Consider the following 19,841-nt stretch of genomic DNA (forward strand, 5'->3'; position numbering starts at 1 on the left):
CACGCGCACTGCTATTCCCTCTGTGCTCCCCACACACAGCTCTGCCAGTGCCCCTCAATCCTGATCCGCCACGCGCACTGCTATTCCCTCTGTGCTCCCCACACACACACCTCTGCCAGTGCCCCTCAATCCTGATCTGCCACGCGCACTGCTATTCCCTCTGTGCTCCCCACACACAGCTCTGCCAGTGCCCCTCAATCCTGATCCGCCACGCGCACTGCTATTCCCTCTGTGCTCCCCACACACACACCTCTGCCAGTGCCCCTCAATCCTGATCTGCCACGCACACTGCTATTCCCTCTGTGCTCCCCACACACACACCTCTGCCAGTGCCCCTCAATCCTGATCTGCCACGCGCACTGCTATTCCCTCTGTGCTCCCCACACACACACCTCTGCCAGTGCCCCTCAATCCTGATCCGCCACGCGCACTGCTATTCCCTCTGTGCTCCCCACACACACACCTCTGCCAGTGCCCCTCAATCCTGATCCGCCACGCGCACTGCTATTCCCTCTGTGCTCCCCACACACAGCTCTGCCAGTGCCCCTCAATCCTGATCTGCCACGCGCACTGCTATTCCCTCTGTGCTCCCCACACACAGCTCTGCCAGTGCCCCTCAATCCTGATCTGCCACGCACACTGCTATTCCCTCTGTGCTCCCCACACACAGCTCTGCCGGTGCCCCTCAATCCTGATCCGCCACGCGCACTGCTATTCCCTCTCTGTGCTCCCCACACACACCTCTGCCAGTGCCCCTCAATCCTGATCCGCCACGCACACTGCTATTTCCTCTGTGCTCCCCACACACACACACCTCTGCCAGTGCCCCTCAATCCTGATCCGCCACGCGCACTGCTATTCCCTCTGTGCTCCCCACACACAGCTCTGCCAGTGCCCCTCAATCCTGATCCGCCACGCGCACTGCTATTCCCTCTGTGCTCCCCACACACACCTCTGCCAGTGCCCCTCAATCCTGATCTGCCACGCGCACTGCTATTCCCTCTGTGCTCCCCACACACACCTCTGCCAGTGCCCCTCTATCCTGATCCGCCACGCGCACTGCTATTCCCTCTGTGCTCCCCACACACACCTCTGCCAGTGCCCCTCTATCCTGATCCGCCACGCACACTGCTATTCCCTCTGTGCTCCCCACCCACACCTCTGCCAGTGCCCCTCAATGCAGACCCACAGCCATTCCCTCTGTGCTCCCCACACACAGCTCTGCTGGTGCCCCTCAATCCTGATCTGCCGCACACACTGCTATTCCCTCTGGGCTCCCCACACACAGCTCTGCCAGTGCCCCTCAATCCTGATCCGCCACACGCACTGCTATTCCCTCTGTGCTCCCCACACACACCTCTGCCAGTGGCCCCTCAATCCTGATCCGCCATGCACACTGCTATTCCCTGTGCTCCCCAGACACACCTCTGCCAGTGCCCCTCTATCCTGATCTGCCACGCACACTGCTATTCCCTCTGTGCTCCCCACACACACACCTCTGCCAGTGCGCCTCAATCCTGATCCGCCACGCACACTGCTATTCCCTCTGTGCTCCCCAGACACACCTCTGCCAGTGCCCCTCTATCCTGATCCGCCACGCACACTGCTATTCCCTCTGTGCTCCCCACACACACCTCTGCCAGTGCGCCTCAATCCTGATCTGCCACGCACACTGCTATTCCCTCTGTGCTCCCCACACACCTCTGCCAGTGCCCCTCAATCCTGATCTGCCACGCACACTGCTATTCCCTCTGTGCTCCCCCCACACACACCTCTGCCAGTGCCCCTCAATCCTGATCTGCCACGCGCACTGCTATTCCCTGTGCTCCCCACACACACACCTCTGCCGGTGCCCCTCAATCCTGATCTGCCACGCGCACTGCTATTCCCTCTGTGCTCCCCACACACACCTCTGCCAGTGCCCCTCAATCCTGATCCGCCACGCGCACTGCTATTCCCTCTGTGCTCCCCACACACACCTCTGCCAGTGCCCCTCAATCCTGATCCGCCACGCGCACTGCTATTCCCTCTGTGCTCCCCACACACAGCTCTGCCAGTGCCCCTCAATCCTGATCCGCCACGCGCACTGCTATTCCCTCTGTGCTCCCCACACACACACCTCTGCCAGTGCCCCTCAATCCTGATCTGCCACGCGCACTGCTATTCCCTCTGTGCTCCCCACACACAGCTCTGCCAGTGCCCCTCAATCCTGATCCGCCACGCGCACTGCTATTCCCTCTGTGCTCCCCACACACACACCTCTGCCAGTGCCCCTCAATCCTGATCTGCCACGCACACTGCTATTCCCTCTGTGCTCCCCACACACACACCTCTGCCAGTGCCCCTCAATCCTGATCCGCCACGCGCACTGCTATTCCCTCTGTGCTCCCCACACACACACACCTCTGCCAGTGCCCCTCAATCCTGATCCGCCACGCGCACTGCTATTCCCTCTGTGCTCCCCACACACAGCTCTGCCAGTGCCCCTCAATCCTGATCTGCCACGCGCACTGCTATTCCCTCTGTGCTCCCCACACACAGCTCTGCCAGTGCCCCTCAATCCTGATCTGCCACGCACACTGCTATTCCCTCTGTGCTCCCCACACACAGCTCTGCCGGTGCCCCTCAATCCTGATCCGCCACGCGCACTGCTATTCCCTCTCTGTGCTCCCCACACACACCTCTGCCAGTGCCCCTCAATCCTGATCCGCCACGCACACTGCTATTTCCTCTGTGCTCCCCACACACACACCTCTGCCAGTGCCCCTCAATCCTGATCCGCCACGCGCACTGCTATTCCCTCTGTGCTCCCCACACACAGCTCTGCCAGTGCCCCTCAATCCTGATCCGCCACGCGCACTGCTATTCCCTCTGTGCTCCCCACACACACCTCTGCCAGTGCCCCTCAATCCTGATCTGCCACGCGCACTGCTATTCCCTCTGTGCTCCCCACACACACACACCTCTGCCAGTGCCCCTCAACCCTGATCCGCCACGCACACTGCTATTCCCTCTGTGCTCCCCACACACACCTCTGCCAGTGCCCCTCAATCCTGATCCGCCATGCGCACTGCTATTCCCTCTGTGCTCCCCACACACACCTCTGCCAGTGCCCCTCTATCCTGATCCGCCACGCACACTGCTATTCCCTCTGTGCTCCCCACCCACACCTCTGCCAGTGCCCCTCAATGCAGACCCACAGCCATTCCCTCTGTGCTCCCCACACACAGCTCTGCTGGTGCCCCTCAATCCTGATCTGCCGCACACACTGCTATTCCCTCTGGGCTCCCCCCACACAGCTCTGCCAGTGCCCCTCAATGCAGACCCACAGCCCCCATGCCTATTCCAGCCCTCCATGAGGGAAACTTATTCAGAGTAAAGACCTCTTTGCCCTCCAAGGAGGGCGATTCTGGGTTCCAAGTCGCATGCCATCTCCTTACTCCTCTATGCTGCTGCATTGCTGGGGTATCCATTGTTCCAACAGCTCGGCTGAGGCACTGAAGCCTTTCCCAAGCAAACCTTCCCTTTTTAAGAAAGCACGTTACTGGCCCATGATCTCGGAGCCAGGCCCGAGGGAGCAGTCTCTTCACATTGGCTAGGTCAAGCCTCCACTTCACATGGATTCTGTGGCCACTTCTGTCAGCCAAGGAGCAGCCCTCCGCCAGAGCCTGCACAACTCATGCAAGGTTATTCAGAGAGGCGAGGTCAAAGGGTACTTTAAGGACTCCCTCGCTGCCAGCCGGCTGACACCGCAGCAGAGATTGGAAGCAGCTGGCACTAGCAAGCTGGATATAATAGCACTGCGTGAACCAACCTCCAGACCCCCCAGACTGGCACACTGCTTCATTCCATCCTGGACACAGACCCTGTTCTCGGTCACGTTTTAACTGCATTATTGCTCCCCGGGGGAGATGCTTCTAGCCGGCTTTACGATATACAGCGAACACACTAACAACTCTCTCCTTACCCAGCCTGGAAAAGCTGTCTTTGGAACTAGCCAGCTAGGACAGCGCTCCATGAGCGCTCCCCCTGCTCAGCTCCCTCCACACAGAACGACCAGGCAGACAGCAATGCCCCACCCTCTCACAGCACGAGTCACTGATGTTTGTTACTCCAGGAAGCTGTTTCATTAGCTCCTTCCCTCCCCGCGAGGGCCACATTTACCTTATACAGCGTGTTTCGGATGATTTCGATGTTCATTTCGTCGAGGTCCTGCTCGGATATGCAGTCCTGGAAGAAGGCGGCTGAAACAGACACAGAAAGCCATGAGCAAAATTACAGCGTGCTCCTACTGCTCCGAGTTGCACACCGTGCTCCCCGGAGAGGGAGTGGAGTGCAAGACCTTTGCATGCAGGAGGCCAGGTTTCCAAAGGCACAACACCCAGCATGACCCTTACGGCTGGATGGTCAGAAGTGCTCGGACTGGGAGCTGAGCTCGGAATAATCAGGCCTGTATTCTGGTGCCTAGATGGGAGCCGAACTCTTCTGAAAAAGACTGGCTGTGCCTTTTCTAGTCCCCGGGAGTTATGGTGCCGCAAAACCAGGGAACCACAGAGCTCTGCAGGAAGGGGCAGAGTCTTACCAGTAGTTTTATGGTGGTGACACTAGTGCCATTTAGAAATCGAATTTCTTAGGGTGCCTTGAGCTGCAAGGCTATTAGGTCCTAGACTCGAGCGCACGTCAGACTGCAGTAGCAGTTAGCGTGCTTGTTTGTTAGGCAGCACTTCGCTATTCCCCAGGACCGGGCCAGCATCAGCCATGGTGGGGAACAAACGCTGAAGTAGACAAAAAGAAGGCATATGCAATCAAATGGGGGAAGAGGAAAGTCCATATGCCTGTAATGGTGATGGGACATTCATGGGGGCAGAGGATGTTAAGCTTCTAGGAAGGTAAAGAGCTGGATTGAAGACTCTGACCTACAGGAATGTTCTACACCGCCTTGTTTCTCAGCAAGAGATCGTCATTTTCATTCAATATAAACCCTGGACACTTAGAGCCTAGAGACGGACACACTGCACAGCTGGTCAGACTTTTTTAAACAATGCATTTCAGCTTTGGGAATTTGACATCCTGTGAGACACCCGTAACTGGAGAACACACTTCCCACGTACTACAGTTTGCAGTACCTTCTGTTACACTGGTGGTTGCTATTTGCGTTAAGGGTCCTGGTTTTCATTCTGCTCCCATCTTGCTGCCCCTTTTATGCTAGGGTTCACTTTCTGTTTTCCCACGCTCATGTTCAGGGAACGTATGTCAACGCTTTGGTTTTGCTGCAGGTGATCCTTCCTTAGCTGAACACTCAAGACATGGGAGCAAGAGCTCTCGCTATTGGTTCAGTTTTTGTCCAATTTCTTGGCTCCTTGTCTAATGAGTCATTTTCCCATCAACTATTTCTCTGCCTCATCGTCCCAGGTTGTGTTTGTGGGAAGCACTTTCTTTCCCAGCTATGAAAATCTAGGCTGCTACCAACTGTACCACCAGGACTCAGTCTGTTGGGGAACTGCATCCTTTCTGGAGCAGCTAGAAGAACTGCTCATGGATCATCCCATCGATTATGCTCCATTAACTCTGTTTGCCAACACTAGCCCCGGAGGCCTGTGTGTCCAGACATCCACTGTGCACAATGGGAGCATTCGCTCATCTCCTTCCAGACTGCTCCATTGCTGGCTTTAGGTCTGGTCTGTCTCTTGCTGGGATAAGGTACCACTGGGATAATGAGTTTAAAAGTACTTGTTTCACAGTGGGACATCGACAAGTCTGGCTCTGCAGACCACAGCAATTACCAACATTTAACAAAATTAGTGGCATCTCCCACTGGGAGAGTTACTTTTCCCCTCTACCGTTATGTCTCACAGCTGGCGAGAGAAGGCTCTACTGACCATTCTTCCAGCCAACCTGTGATGCATAACAGTAACGCTTCTGCTGGTTTCCACATTCTACAGCTCGGTATAAGGTAAGCCAGTTTTCCAACCTGAACTCCTGGTTTATGGAGCGCCGGCTTGTATTTACTGCCTGCGTCAGTACAAGTCCAGGCAGAGAGGAATGGAAGTGGTAGCTATGGGGAAAGATACCCATAGAAAACTGCCCAGCATACCAACCAAACTGCTCAGTGTTCCAATGGGAATAGTAAATCTGTGCTACAAACTTGCTAAATTAAGTAAAATTACCTCACACCCTCAGAGGGACTTCAGATTATTTGCTAAACTGCCCTGCATTACCTGTGTGTCAGTCAAGACAACTAGTGTTAAAAGAAGATTACATTTCTTAACACGCTTCAACTTTCTACCTTCAGGTTTCTGCGTAAGACCCTTTGTAGAGCAGCTGATAGGGAACTAAGAGGGTCGCTATACGGCTCATTGAGTTGTAGATGCACAAGTTAGTTCAAGACAGACATACAAGGCAGTAAAACCCACCATGCCCGTCTCGGTGGTTAGACTGTTTTGTAGTCCCGGATTCAGAAACACGGGTTTGTGCCCATCCTAGTGCATGAATGGGCAGACCGGTTCCAAGCCCAGCTGAAAGGCACTTTGAATAAACACTGCTCACCCAGGGGCGTGTCCACCAGGATTGCGTTGTAGAGCTCCGCGGGGGTCTGAGCAATATTCACAGCTTCCATTTGCTCAAAGCTTCCTAGCGGATGGCACTTGGGCACCAGCTCCGCGATGGAGCGCTGGTGCAACGTCCCGGTGATCAGCAGGATGACGTTATCGATCATGTAGCTGTAGCTAGGAGGAACAGGAGAGGGGAAGCGTGTTACTGATACGGACATCAGGGCAGACAGATGGGCGCACGTGTTGGCTCACAGAAGATACCACGCCCTCTGGAACCAGTCAATGTTGCCTCTTCGGTCAACCTGAAGGCTCTGTAGGAAGTTGCCAGGTGCACCCAGGAACCAGAGGAGCCTCGTTTCCAACACTCACAGGTCTACCAGCCTGGAGGGAGAGGAACCAAGTTTACTCCCAACTTGAGATCATTCCAGCTAGACCCCAGCCATCCACACACCTCTGCCTGCCACTCCCCTCCCTCTCCCAAGCCACTGGGACCCCCTCATGTCACATGCCCCAGTGAAGACTCCTCCTTTTGTGGCTGTACAAAGCATTGCCTCAGCAAGGCCAGCAGGAGCCAGGGAAAGTGATGGGGATGAGGCTGACCGGTCTTCATCCCTCTGGCTGTGTTCAGCTGCTGCCTCTGGGGAAGCACGGTGCAGCAGCACCACGGGTGCCGTTGTACAGATACAGCGGGGAGAAGGCAGCGCTCCTGCAGCCCTGTGCCAAGTCTGGCCCCTGTATCTTGTGGCTACTCACTTGGGAGCACATACGCTGGGCAGCCTTATTAAAAACCCAGTAAGAGGAAAACTGCATGTTATTAATCACCATCACCTTGCAGCCTTTAACTCCAGACTGGAGGTTTCCAGAAGACCTGAATTGATGGGTTTGATGGAGAAATCAGTGGGTGTGGGTCTATGGCTGCGTTATTACAGGAGCTCAGAGTGCAGGATCCAAAGGGGCTCTTCTATCCTTAACCCATGAATCATTTCTACTGCAGCAGAGGCTATCGTCCGCACCCCGACAGGGGCTGCCTTGTGCTAGGCACTGGACACACAAGCCCCTCCCACAAAGATTCGAGCTTGAAAGACAAGACAGGCCGGAGGGGCGGAAGTTGCAGCAATCAAGAAGCAAGGTCAGGGCTTCGACAGAAGCTTTGACATCCTAGAGCAGTGGTTCTCAAACTTTTGTACTGGCAAACCCCTTTCACATAGCAAGCCTCTGAGTGCCACCCCCCTTATAAATTAAAAACACTTTTTAATATATTTAACACCATTATAAATGCTGGAGGCAAAGTGGGGTTTAGGGTGGAGGCTGACAGCTCGCGATCCCCCACGTAATAACCTGGCGACCCCCTGAGGGGTCCTGACCCCCAGTTTGAGAACCCCTGGCCTAGACAGAAGGAGACGTGTGAGATTTAGACACTGCCTGGATGCTGGGCTAGAGGGCAGGCAAAGGCACGAATGTGGGTTGGTGCTGCCCAGCGTGACAGAGGCAGACAGGGGGAAGGGCTTTGGGGAAGATCGGCAGCTCAGCTGTGGCCATGTTGCATTTCAGCTGAGAGCTGGAAATACACAAGGAGGTCAGGAAGGCAGGCTGAAATTTCAGTTTGAGGGAGACAAGTGCAAAGCAGAGGCCGACAGAGATGGCAGGAGTCTATCAGCAAACATTGCCCGGAGACGCCCAGGGAGCGTAAGGGAGACGAGGAGGGTGCCCAGCACGGTGCCCTGATGGGCCTCAGCGAGCAGGGAGGATGACTAGGTCCTGAAGGAGCAATCTGCAAGGTAGGAGGAGAACAGGGAGAGGATGGAGCCATAGGATCACAAGACTGGGATGGGCATGGTGGACAGTCTCCAAGGAAGCTGGTAGGTCCAGGAGGCGGCGTACAAGGATTTGACCGGAAAGAGGCCATCAGAGCCTTTGGCGAGAGCTGTTTTGGGGGAGCAGAGAGGACAGAAGGGAGTGGGGCTCGAATGGAACTGCTGAGAGCGGCACGCTGAGTGAAGTGAAGGGCAATGGAGGCCCAGCCTGGCAGGGAGCAGTGCTCCAGGCCGTTCTCTGGATGGCCGGAGGGTAAATTATTGAGGGGAAGGCAGAAATGGGGTTTGAGGAACCAAGCAGGGAGGACATGGCCTGGCTCTGCTCAAGCCCTTCGTTCAGCCTAGCTAGTAGGGGCTGGGCAAGCTTTTCAAGCCCTGCTGAAGCTGGGGGCTGCCATGTCTCAGGGAATAAGCAGAAAGCGAGAGCAAGCACCATACCACATGGGGTGGGTAACTGCCCCTCCAATTGCCCTCCGCTTCCCCACACGCTTCTGCCTCTGCCTTTGCCTTCCCCTTATAACAAAGGGCTTTGCTGGGCCTCTCAGTGACAGTTAAGATTTGGCTCACTTTACCAAGACTACACATCGGCACAACTGCATGACTTTGTTAACAGCCTCCCAGCTTAAAAGCAAGCCCTCTCCTGCCTCCACAGCACCCTAGACCAGAGCCCCCTCCCCGCTGGAGAGATTAGAACATGGTCAAGGCCACCAGAAGGGAAACCCCCTGCCCCCACCTCGTTTGTAACAGAAGAGACGCAGAGACAGCTGTAACACAGGAGTGTGGTTAGCACTGGATGAGAGGCCACAAGCCATCAAGATGCATCTCAGTGAAACACTCAGACCAAGCCCTGGCTGAAGCATGCACTGCTGGGACCAGCCCAGGCTATACTGTCTGCTTACAAACAAAAGGAACTTAATACAAGATTTCACGCCACGATTCTCAGGAAAATCCCTGACAGGTCGTCATATGCCCATCTGCAACGCCCCTACTCTGCAAAGGCTGCCTGGGCTGCACTAGGGCATCACCTACACACAGCAAGGCAAAGCACGCTGGACCTGGCAGATGGCACGCAAGGCGTAAGATCCATTCAGTCAGAAGCCTCCTGAGCTTAACCTGCAACTAGGAACAGGCAGGGGAGAGGAGGATAGAGTGCTCGGATATTGCCAGCGCAAGCACCAATACCAATTACATGCAGAATGGCTCTTTACTTGCCCTAGCTCACCTCAGGTCCTGCTGTCAGCATGGCAAGGGCAGCCTGCAAGGAGTTAGACCCAAACCATCCACAGACATGGGAACCGTAACACTTCTACAGCTACTTGTGACCACAGAAACAGTTCCAGAACCGCGCTCGTTCATCCAGCTTTGCTAGAACCAACTGAGGTTGTGCAACGCAGAGCTGGGCTGATGGGCCATCCTTCACACACTGCTCGGGGAGGAGCACAAGTGTGCGAGCACACACCTACACTACTTTCCCACTCTCCATTTTGAAAGTGTCCCTCACCCACTCGAGTTTCCTGCACCAGTCTCTGATGAGGACAGAAATTCATCACACGACGTTGGACACCAAATCGAGCCTCTCAGACTCACAAGTCTGCCTATTACTACTGGTCCCAGGTGAAATCAGCCTTGGGACCAGCTTCATAGGTGCACAGTGTGTATCCACAGGTCCCTGGATATGTGCACAGAAGCATAGGTGTGCATAAAAACAACAAGGTGGCACCTTAAAGACTAACGGGGATTTATTTGGGCATAAGCTTTCGTGGCTAAAAACCCACTTCTTCAGATGCATGAAGTGAAAATTACAGATACAGGCATAAATATATATTGGCACATGGAAAAAGGGAGTTACCTAACAAGTGAAGAACCAACGTTGACAAGGCCAATTTAGTCAGGGTGGATGTGGTCCACTCCCCACAAACAAGGCAATGCTCTCAGTATCTGACAGCTCCCGTTCACCGCTATAATAGTAGCACAGGTATCGACCCATTGGGGTGAAAGCGGTGCAACAGGAAAAGGAACTCGTCTTTTGTTTGTCTGCAGCTCTCCCGGAGGAGCACATAAACCCAGATAAGACAAGATATGTCTGTATGGGACCTAATGTAACGGTCCGGAAGAGGCCAACCGGCCAGCTCTGAGTACATGCCTTAGCAATAGTGTTGGCTAAATATGCGCTGCAGTGCCACTTTCCAGCAAGCCCAGGTTGTGTTTATTCCAGCTCTCTCTCGCTCATTCCAGATAAAACAAACAGGAGGCTCAACTCTTAGTGTTTCCCTTTCCAGGTGACAATCAAAGCTCTGACTAAACAAGAGACTTAAGCCAGAACACACTGACCCAGTGTTTGGGATGCAGTCAGAAAAGCCTCTCCCCAGTCATGCCTGGATGCACCTGCTTTCCTGTGCAGGGGTCTGGTACGAATGCAGCTGCCTTCTTGTATACCAGTTACAGCACAGGGAGTGAAGCAGCAGTACCTCCTTTGCCTCTGCTACGGTCTCTTCTACCAGCCCTATGGGGTTTGGTTGGCTTGATTTATTACAAAGGAACAGGGTAGCAGTGAAGGTTTCCCTGTGATCCCCAAATGCCCATCTAACAGGGTGGACACGTTTATCTGCCTGAGCTCCCTCCCCACAACTTCCTCGGGGCCTGGAGTGCTTCAGCACCTGCGTACATGTCATTTTTAGGTCATGCTCTATCTCTTGGGAACAAGAGGATTTCCAGCTGGCAATGCCACTAGTCTGGTGAGAGCCAGACACATGTACAACCAGACTGTCAGATGTTACAGAATTCTGCAGCAGCTTCACAGAGCTAATCAGCGCTCACACCTCCACGCCTCAAAAAAGGTGCCACCAGAGGATAATCACTTCCCCTGTTTTATTATGTGAAGAACAAGGGGAGCAGCATGTTAGAGTCATATGGGACTGCTCCCTCCAGCATTCCCTTTAACAAGTCAGGTTATGCTGCACCTCGTAAGAGGAACAGTTCAGGAACATCAAGATTCTCAGCCAGCAAGGAGAATACAGGGGCTTGGAGGGAAGACGCCCATCTTCCCACTTGTGCTGGGAAGTGGGCCACTGGGTTGAGGGATTCCCCGAGAACTGTGAGGTGAATCAGGAAAGCCACTGCGGAAGAGGGGGAGGTAGTGACAGCTGTTAAGACAGAAACTCATCCCCAGTGAAATGGTAACAGGCACCAGAAGTTAATTAGGGAGCGTAAAGGCTAGTGTAAGCACCAAGAAAGCTGAATCGAGGGCTAGCAAAAGAGGTTTAGGGAGACCTAAATAAGAACGGGGAGCAGGCAAGCAGCAAGAAATGGGAGAGATTACATTAGACAATAGCTAAACTCTGATGTCATCCTGTAGCGTATCTGGCAATGGGATAGGGTTGTGGTGGGGACTGAAGAACAGGAATCAGGACCTGACAGACACTCTTCACTTAAATCGCTTCCCTTTCTGAAGTCAGGATTAAACCTTCGCCGAGGGCATAACGAGGTTTCCAATGGCACAGAACAGGAATCTGCCTGCCTGCGGCTGTGAAAGCAGTTGACAATAGACTAGGGGCTTGGTGAGAGGTGTAAAGTGCTGGATATAGAGTCACTGGCACAGCCAGAGGAATACACCCCTGTACCTTGTAGCACATAAGATGACAGCCGTAGATCACCTGCATCCACAGACCTATAATTAGTCTCTTAACTCAGAAATATTTTCTTGGAGTTCCTTGAGAACCGGTCAGATGTCTGAGATGGAAATTCTCAGACACCAATGTTAGCAGAACAAGGAAAGGGCCAAAACTGCAGAAACCATGGAGACTCACAGCAACAACTGGAAGGGCTCTTTCCAGACCCTGCACTTGGCATGAGGGAGACCTTTGTTCTTGAAAGAGACAGTCTCTTGTTCAGCCCAGCAAACTCCCCCCCCCCTCCAGAGTTGTGTGTGTGTGTGTGTGTGTGTGTATATAGAGGAGAGGAAGGTATGATGCAAGAGGACAGCATATCCGATAGCAAACCACCCCAGAGCCTGCTAACATTTTTGTACAGTAATGTAGGACAAGTACCCGAGCTTGAACTATACAAAAATACCAATTAAATTCAGCCCACAAGTGAAAGGTCAATGATGAGATGTTACACACTGAATAATTCAAACAATTCAGGCTCATGGGGCCATGGCACTGTTTCTCTTGCAAGTCAGCAGGACCTTTATCACCAGGGCTGGTGTTAACACAGGTGCTAGGTGGAAGCCATCGGTTTTAATTGACACTTGTACTTACAGGTTTCAATGCTGGTGCAACGACACGCGGTTTAAAAGGTGCAGCACCCTATGCATGCTGATGGTTACATACAATAAACCCGGAGTCTTGGCATGAACTGAAGCATGCATGTGGCTGCATGTCAGAGTTCTCTCAGAATGGTAAACACTTATACAGCAGCCTTTGCCCAAACGCTGTAAGAAGAGTAGAACCTTGCTCCTACAGCCACAAAAACCACAGACCTCTGCCTCTTGCACTCCAGATTTCCCACTGCTGTAGTAGTAGGGCCTTTTATCCTTTGTTGCCTCGGTCACTGGAGTGCCGCACAATCACATAGTGGGTACATGTCAGTAATGCATTCAGATGGATTTTCACCCTTCCCATCCTGGGAAACATTTGAACTAGATGAGGCTTTTTAACCTTTTCTAAATGGTTTGGCATGCACTGGGAGGAAACTGAGCAGGAAACCCTAAGGAATTTAGGAGCTTCACATGGTCTTTGATGCCCCCAGCCAGACTTTGAAAGCCAGCTACTCATTCTCCAGCCTTCTTTGCTCCATAACTTTAGAAAAGAGGCAAAGTTGGGAAGGAGAACAAGAATAAAGTCCAGAGGACCTGTTGCAGACTTAGCAGGGATGATGAATTTGATGGGGACGACTATGTAGGACTGGGACCTAACTTACCCCCATCCTAGGTCTATAGCAGATTTAGCAAACTAAGAAGTCTGCAAGGAGCAGACCTATGCCTGAGGGCAAGAATCAATGAATAAGAACAGCCATACTGGGTCAGACCAATGGTCCAGCTAGCCCAGTATCCTGCCTTCTGACAGTGGCCAATGCCAGATGCTTCAAGGAGAATGAACAGAACAGGGCAATTTATCGAGTGATCCATCCCGGCGTCTAGTCCCAGCATCTGGCAGTCAAAGGCTTCAGTACACCCAGAGCATGGGGTTGCATCCTTGACCATCCTGGCTAATAGCCTGAACTTATCTAATTCTTTTTTGAACACCATTATACTTTTGGCCTTCCCAACATCCCCTGGCAATGAGTTCCCCAGGTTGACTGTGCATCGTGTGAAGTACTTCTTCCTTATCTATGTTTTAAACCTGCTGCCTATTAATTTCATTGGGTGAACCCTGGTTCTTTTATTACAAGAAGGTGTAAACAACACTTCCTTATTCCCTTTCTTCACAGCATTCATGATTTATTGACTTCTATCATATCCCCCCTTGGTCGTCTCTTTTCCAAGCTGACAAATTCCAGTCTTTTTTAATCTCGCCTCATATGGAAGCTGTTCCATACCCCTCATCATTTGGGTCATCCTTCTCTGTACTTTTTCCAATTCTAGTATACCTTTTTTGACACAGGATGGCCAGAACTACACGCAGAATTCAAGGTGTGGGCGTACCATGGATTTATAGAGGCATTATGACATTTTCAGTCTTTATTATCTATCCCTTTCCTAATGGTTCCTAACATGGATAGCTTTTTTTGGCTGCCACTGCACATTGAGTGGATGTTTTCAGAGAACTATCCACAATGACTCCAAGATCTTTCTTGAGTGGTAACAGCTCATTTAGATCCCATCGTTTTGTATGTGTAGTTGGGATGATGTTTTCCAATGTGCATTACTTGGCAGATGAAATTCTGTGTTGATAAATGCAATTTCCTTGCCCAGTCACCTAGTTTTGGGAGATCCCTTTGTAACTCTTCCCAGTCTGCTTCGGACTCTTACCAGTCAATATGGAGATAGCGGACATCCCTAATTATTGAGTTTTCTATTTTTATAGCCGCTCTAATCTCCCTGAGCATTTCACAGTCACTATCACCATCCTGGTCAGGTGATCCGTAGTGTATTCCTACTGCTATCCTCTTATTACTCGAACATGGAATTTCTATCCATAGAGATTCTATGGTACAGTTTGAGTCATTTACGTTTTTTTCCCTATATTTGACTCTGCTTTCTTTCACATGTACTGCCACTCCCCTACGAGTGTCACCTACTCTGTCATTCCTATATATTTGTACCCTGGATTACCATGTCCCAATGTTTGTCATCATTTCCATGTTTCTGTGATGCTATTATATAAATATCCTCATTTAATACCAGGCACTCAAGTTCACCCATCTTAGTATTTAGGCTTGTAGCATTTATAGACAAGCACTTATAAAATGTGTCAATATTTAGTTGTCTGGTAGAGGAGACCACAGCGTAAGGGACAGATGGTTTGGGGAAGCCAGCTGGATGCAGTGAAGACCAGTCACAGGGTCTCCTAGTCTATGCGAAAAGTAGTAGGTTTTGCAGTGGGCTCACAAAAGCCACAGATCACAAGGCTACAGCTAGGTTTTCACCCTCGCAGACCTTACAAACAGCTTTGATCATAAGGGGACATATTTTTAAATGTTCTTGGCTGGCAAAGCTCTCCTATTGCAATGACTGTTAACAGCAGAACACTAACTGGTAAGCCTCATCTCCACCTCACTTTGACTTTCTGGGCAGGCAGCCAAGAATCTACAGAAACAAAACAAAAATGTATCAGCGTTCCAGCCAAGCGAGCAACTTATCACCTTGGAGAGCCACAGCCAAGAGACCTGGTATGTGGAGTTTCAGAAACCTCAGCTCCTCCACCAAGGCTAGGTGCACCGGAGAAAAGACCTAGCTAAAAGCAAGTAATGCACAGAAGGAAGGTGGTCCAACCACGTGCAATACTGACTGCAACTCCATCTCTCCCCAGTCCAGCACACACACCCTCTCTCGATATGGCAGACAGACCGCTTGCTAGCCAAACTGCCGTTCTGCCCGCTGGAACTGGCCCAGCCAAACACTGAAATTCTGTGTGTACTATCACAGCAGTGACTCAGACTTCTGTGCCCCATTCAGCACCGCAGTGTGTGCCCCCCACACTCTATCCTTTCAAGTATACAATATCATTGCGGAGGGAGCATGAAGACCAAACGGCCTTGGAAAGCAGCTTCACTTCTGGTTTCAGAGCAATCCCCTTAATGAACCCAGGAGTTCGGTTTTGCAGGCTCAACCTGTTCTCTGTACACTACTATCATCTCAACATACAGAGAGGAAGAAGAGGAAACTGCTACCACGATGAACTTCAATGCCCCTTTTCACCCCCATTCTCCATCCCTCCCTGCACCAGCAGGGTACAGTCTTGCCCCCCTCTGGCCCAGAAGGAATGTTCTTTTCCCTCCCTGTATCATGGCTCATGTCGCAACAGCCGCAGCCTTCAGCTGACAGCAGGAACCAGGCCTGCTACAGAGCTCTGTTCACTGCCTAGAAGTCACACAAGCGGTGACCTCCCTGTTACTGACCCAGCACCTCCCCTTGGTAATGCTCCAACTCTCCACTGTCCAGGCTCTGAGGTTCTCCCCCTCCCCCCAATCACAACACATGGATGGAATACAGCACAGAGAAGCCAGCAAGTAAGCTCGTACTTTTTCACCAGCCATCAGAACCAGGGCGTTCCACAATAGGCAACTCCCAGCTGAGAGCCAGTCATGGCTCCTTTTCTCATATCACATCAATCCATACCTCACCCGCTCGCTGACAAACGCTGGCCTCTGCTCCAGTGGTAGGCACTGGTTTGTGACAGAGTGCTGCTATTTTCACTAAACTGTGTCTCATGCTAGCTAATCCGCCAGGAGTACAACTCTGTCATGTTTCAGTCAATCCACAGGCACCAATGCAAATACCCAGACTTATCCCCAGGAGACATCTGAGATAGTGCCTTTTGGATTGGTACTGTCCCAGCTTCAGTAACCTTGTAACTTTGGAAGATACAAAGAGCACAATAAAATCAGCAAGGTAAATTATGTTGTGGCCAGAGAAGACAGAGATCCAAAGGGGCCAAGCTGTGTAAGTGTGGACAGGAAAACCAATGGTGGGAGAATGCAAGGTAACAGGACCTGGAGAGACCATTGGGGCACCAAGCTATTTAGAAACCTGGAAAGCAGCGATGCTGTAGGGAAGGGCAGCAGATTAGACAGGCTTGTAATGACAGACAGCAGCCGAAGGAAAAGACCGAGTGTGGTTCACAGCAGAAGCAACACATTTCTTGGACTCTGTTGAGACTGCACCTAATAAACAAAAAGAACAGGAGTACTTGTGGCACCTTAGAGACTAACAGATTTATTTGAGCATAAGCTTTCTTCGGATGAAGCCCACGAAAGCTTATGCTCAAATAAATGTGTTAGTCTCTAAGGTGCCACAAGTACTCCTGTTCTTTTTGCGGATACAGACTAACACGGCTGCTACTCTGAAACCTAACAAAGATTTTTGTTATTTTTGAAAACTCATGGCGATCGGGGGAGGTCCCGGATGACTGGAAAAAGGCTAATGTAGTGCCCATCTTTAAAAAAGGGAAGAAGGAGGATCCGGGGAACTACAGGCCAGTCAGCCTCACCTCAGTCCCTGGAAAAATCATGGAGCAGGTCCTCAAGGAAAGTGATCAGGAACAGTCAGCATGGATTCACCAAGGGCAAGTCATGCCTGACTAACCTAATTGCCTTCTATGATGAGATAACTGGCTCTGTGGATGAGGGGAAAGCAGTGGATGTGTTATTCCTTGACTTTAGCAAAGCTTTTGATACGGTCTCCCACAGTATTCTTGCTGCCAAGTTAAAGAAGTATGGGCTGGATGAATGGACTGTAAGGTGGATAGAAAGCTGGCTAGATCGTCGGGCTCAACGGGTAGTGATCAATGGCTCCATGTCTAGTTGGCAGCCAGTTTCAAGCGGAGTGCCCCAAGGGTCGGTCCTGGGGCCGGTTTTGTTTAATATCTTTATTAATGATCTGGAGGATGGTGTGGACTGCACTCTCAGCAAGTTTGCCGATGACACTAAACTAGGAGGCGTGGTAGATACACTAGAGGGTAGGGATCGGATACAGAGGGACCTAGACAAATTAGAGGAAGCAATAACTGTGTACAAATATTGAAAGATGCAAGTGTCCAAAAGAGAAGGATTATTTGAGATGAGCAGAGTGGTGAAAAGAGATAAAACCAAGCAGGAGGAAAATATGGCGACAATCAGGAAAAGGAGCGTGTTTGACTGTGCAGTCTCCCAAGGGAACCAGACAGAGCCCCATGGCTTGGGACATTGACAAACAGACTGGAAAAGGCACTGGAGAACGCAATATTGCATTGGCCCCAAGGAGGAGACGACGTGTGAGCAAAGAGATCCCAGCACTTATTGCTAGGCTCGGCAGACTTTGATTTATTTTACTTTGACAAATATTGATGTTTATTATTATGGTTTTAGATTTTTATCTATTCCAATTTTCACAGTAGCAGGAAATGATGGGTGGGTCAGACAATTTAATGACAGCAGACATTCAAAAAGATTACAAAACTTTAACTTTTTGACTCTTTGAAACATTAAAACACTGTTAACATCACGTCAAAGTATGCAAAGGAAATAGCCTTAAGTCAGCAAATCACCTATTTTTACTATTCATTCACTAGCCCATTTGTCGAAGTCTAAATCACCGGATTTTAACAAAGTTTGCAAGCAACATTTTTCTTATTTGGCCCATCTTTAAAATTCTATTGTCGATGGAAATCTCTTTTTCACGTGTACGGTGAAATCAACCCAAAATCTAACCCTTCCAAGCCCACTTAGGGCTCAATCTCAAACTCATCAGGTAATATAGTTTCATCCCCAGTCAGGACGACAGGTTGATTTTTTTTAAACCGCTCTCTGTCCCAGGATACCAGGGAACCTATAAACATTGCAAGTGGCTACAGAGCATGATTAAGGACGGAACATTGGATGACCTGCGTGTCTCATGAATCTTCTGTGACCTCGGCCACACTGTACTGGAACAGCTGCCACATGCCACGGTCCCGAGCACCGTCTTCCAGGAAGGCGTGACGAGGACAAACAACTAACGCAGATCCAACAAAAGCTGGAGGCGGTGCTCAACTGGGGCATAGGAAGGTTAGGGCTGCTGTTAAGGCACAAGATGCAGTCAGGAGCGGAATCTAGAGTCTCTTAACTACCAACTTCTCCTTGTTGAAGGACACCATGAACAAGTCACTAACCACCTCAGCACTTGGAAGGAGACAAACCTGCCTCACGGGAGTGAATTTGCTGTCCGGGAGACTCCCAAATGTGAGTCCATGAGCACCCTAGCAAGCAACGGAAACCCCAAACCTCCAAACACAGGCGACCGTACACCCGCAGCCTTGTAAGGGAGCCGATCCCCCTACTGCACACTCTACAGTCTGCATGCTGAAGGATGGGAACACTTATCTATGATAATTACATGTTCACACCGGATCATAAAGCATATGCGCAAGGGTCAGAGTGAGACTGACCAAGCAACTCGACTTTCAGACCAGGAAATGCCAGTGTTTTACCCTGCAACCTGAACCTTCTTGTACGACTACACACATACACGCTTCTGGGCATAAAACCATGACCTCGGAGCCCAAGCTCACGCCTGCAGGTCTGCAAATGATCAGAGATTCCCCGCTTTCCAGGGCGGACACCACACCCCAGATGCTGTAGCCTTGGAAATGCCTAAAGAAGGCTCAAGGCATGATGTTTTAGTGTCTAGAAAGGCTATTTTAGTGCTTTTATGCAGCCCCTGTATAACCAGCACAGCCGACTCATGGGAACTAAGGTCCTTGGCTCAACAGATAGAGGGATACAAGGAAGAGTCAGTACAATTACAATTGTACAATAGCTTTCCTGTCTCTTGTACAAGATGTCACGGTTTGGGGAGAGTTCACTCAGCTCCCGTTTGGGATGATCCGCGCACTCACGAGTAACGTGATCATCCTAAACTCAGGGTGTGAATTGGGGCACAGGTGTATGTAGCAGTAGAAGGGTGGGGCCACACTGCCACTTCTTTCAAGCTCTTGCCTAGCACTCCAAAATCTAGGCTTTCATTACAAGAGAGACACTTGGTTCCCACAGTGGTTAAACGGCAAAGAGCCAGAGATGCTAGCTCAGAGAGGTCTTCACCGCAGTGGGTGCACATTCAGATGCTGAGTGAGAATTTAAACAACATTAACCATTGAATTGCTGATCATAGCATGACAGAAAAGAGAGGAAGAGCCCTCCTCCCACTACTTTTCTCTCTCGATCCCTGCGGACACCGCTCCCATCCTGCTGCGACTCCGGCTCTCAACCTGGACATCTTCGACTTGGACCTCCTTCTAGGTCCCCACATCCAAGCTGCATCTAAATCTTGCCGATTCTTCCTGTATAAGAACATCTGTAA

General features: G+C 51.0%; 1 protein-coding gene across 1 annotated transcript in view; it reads right to left on the bottom strand.

The window, feature by feature from the left end:
• ATP6V0D1 (ATPase H+ transporting V0 subunit d1) overlaps positions 1 to 19,841 on the bottom strand; it is a 92,699-nt gene that overhangs the window by 11,873 nt on the left and 60,985 nt on the right. Inside the window, exons 3-4 of the mRNA XM_065416478.1 lie at positions 6,547 to 6,725; positions 4,165 to 4,244 (exon numbers count right to left, since the gene is read on the bottom strand). Of these exons, the coding sequence (XP_065272550.1) occupies positions 4,165 to 4,244; positions 6,547 to 6,725 (259 nt within the window). The remainder of the gene's footprint in view (positions 1 to 4,164; positions 4,245 to 6,546; positions 6,726 to 19,841) is intronic.

This window comes from Emys orbicularis, chromosome 14 (assembly GCF_028017835.1).
Source record: "Emys orbicularis isolate rEmyOrb1 chromosome 14, rEmyOrb1.hap1, whole genome shotgun sequence".
Classification (NCBI taxonomy): domain Eukaryota; kingdom Metazoa; phylum Chordata; order Testudines; family Emydidae; genus Emys; species Emys orbicularis.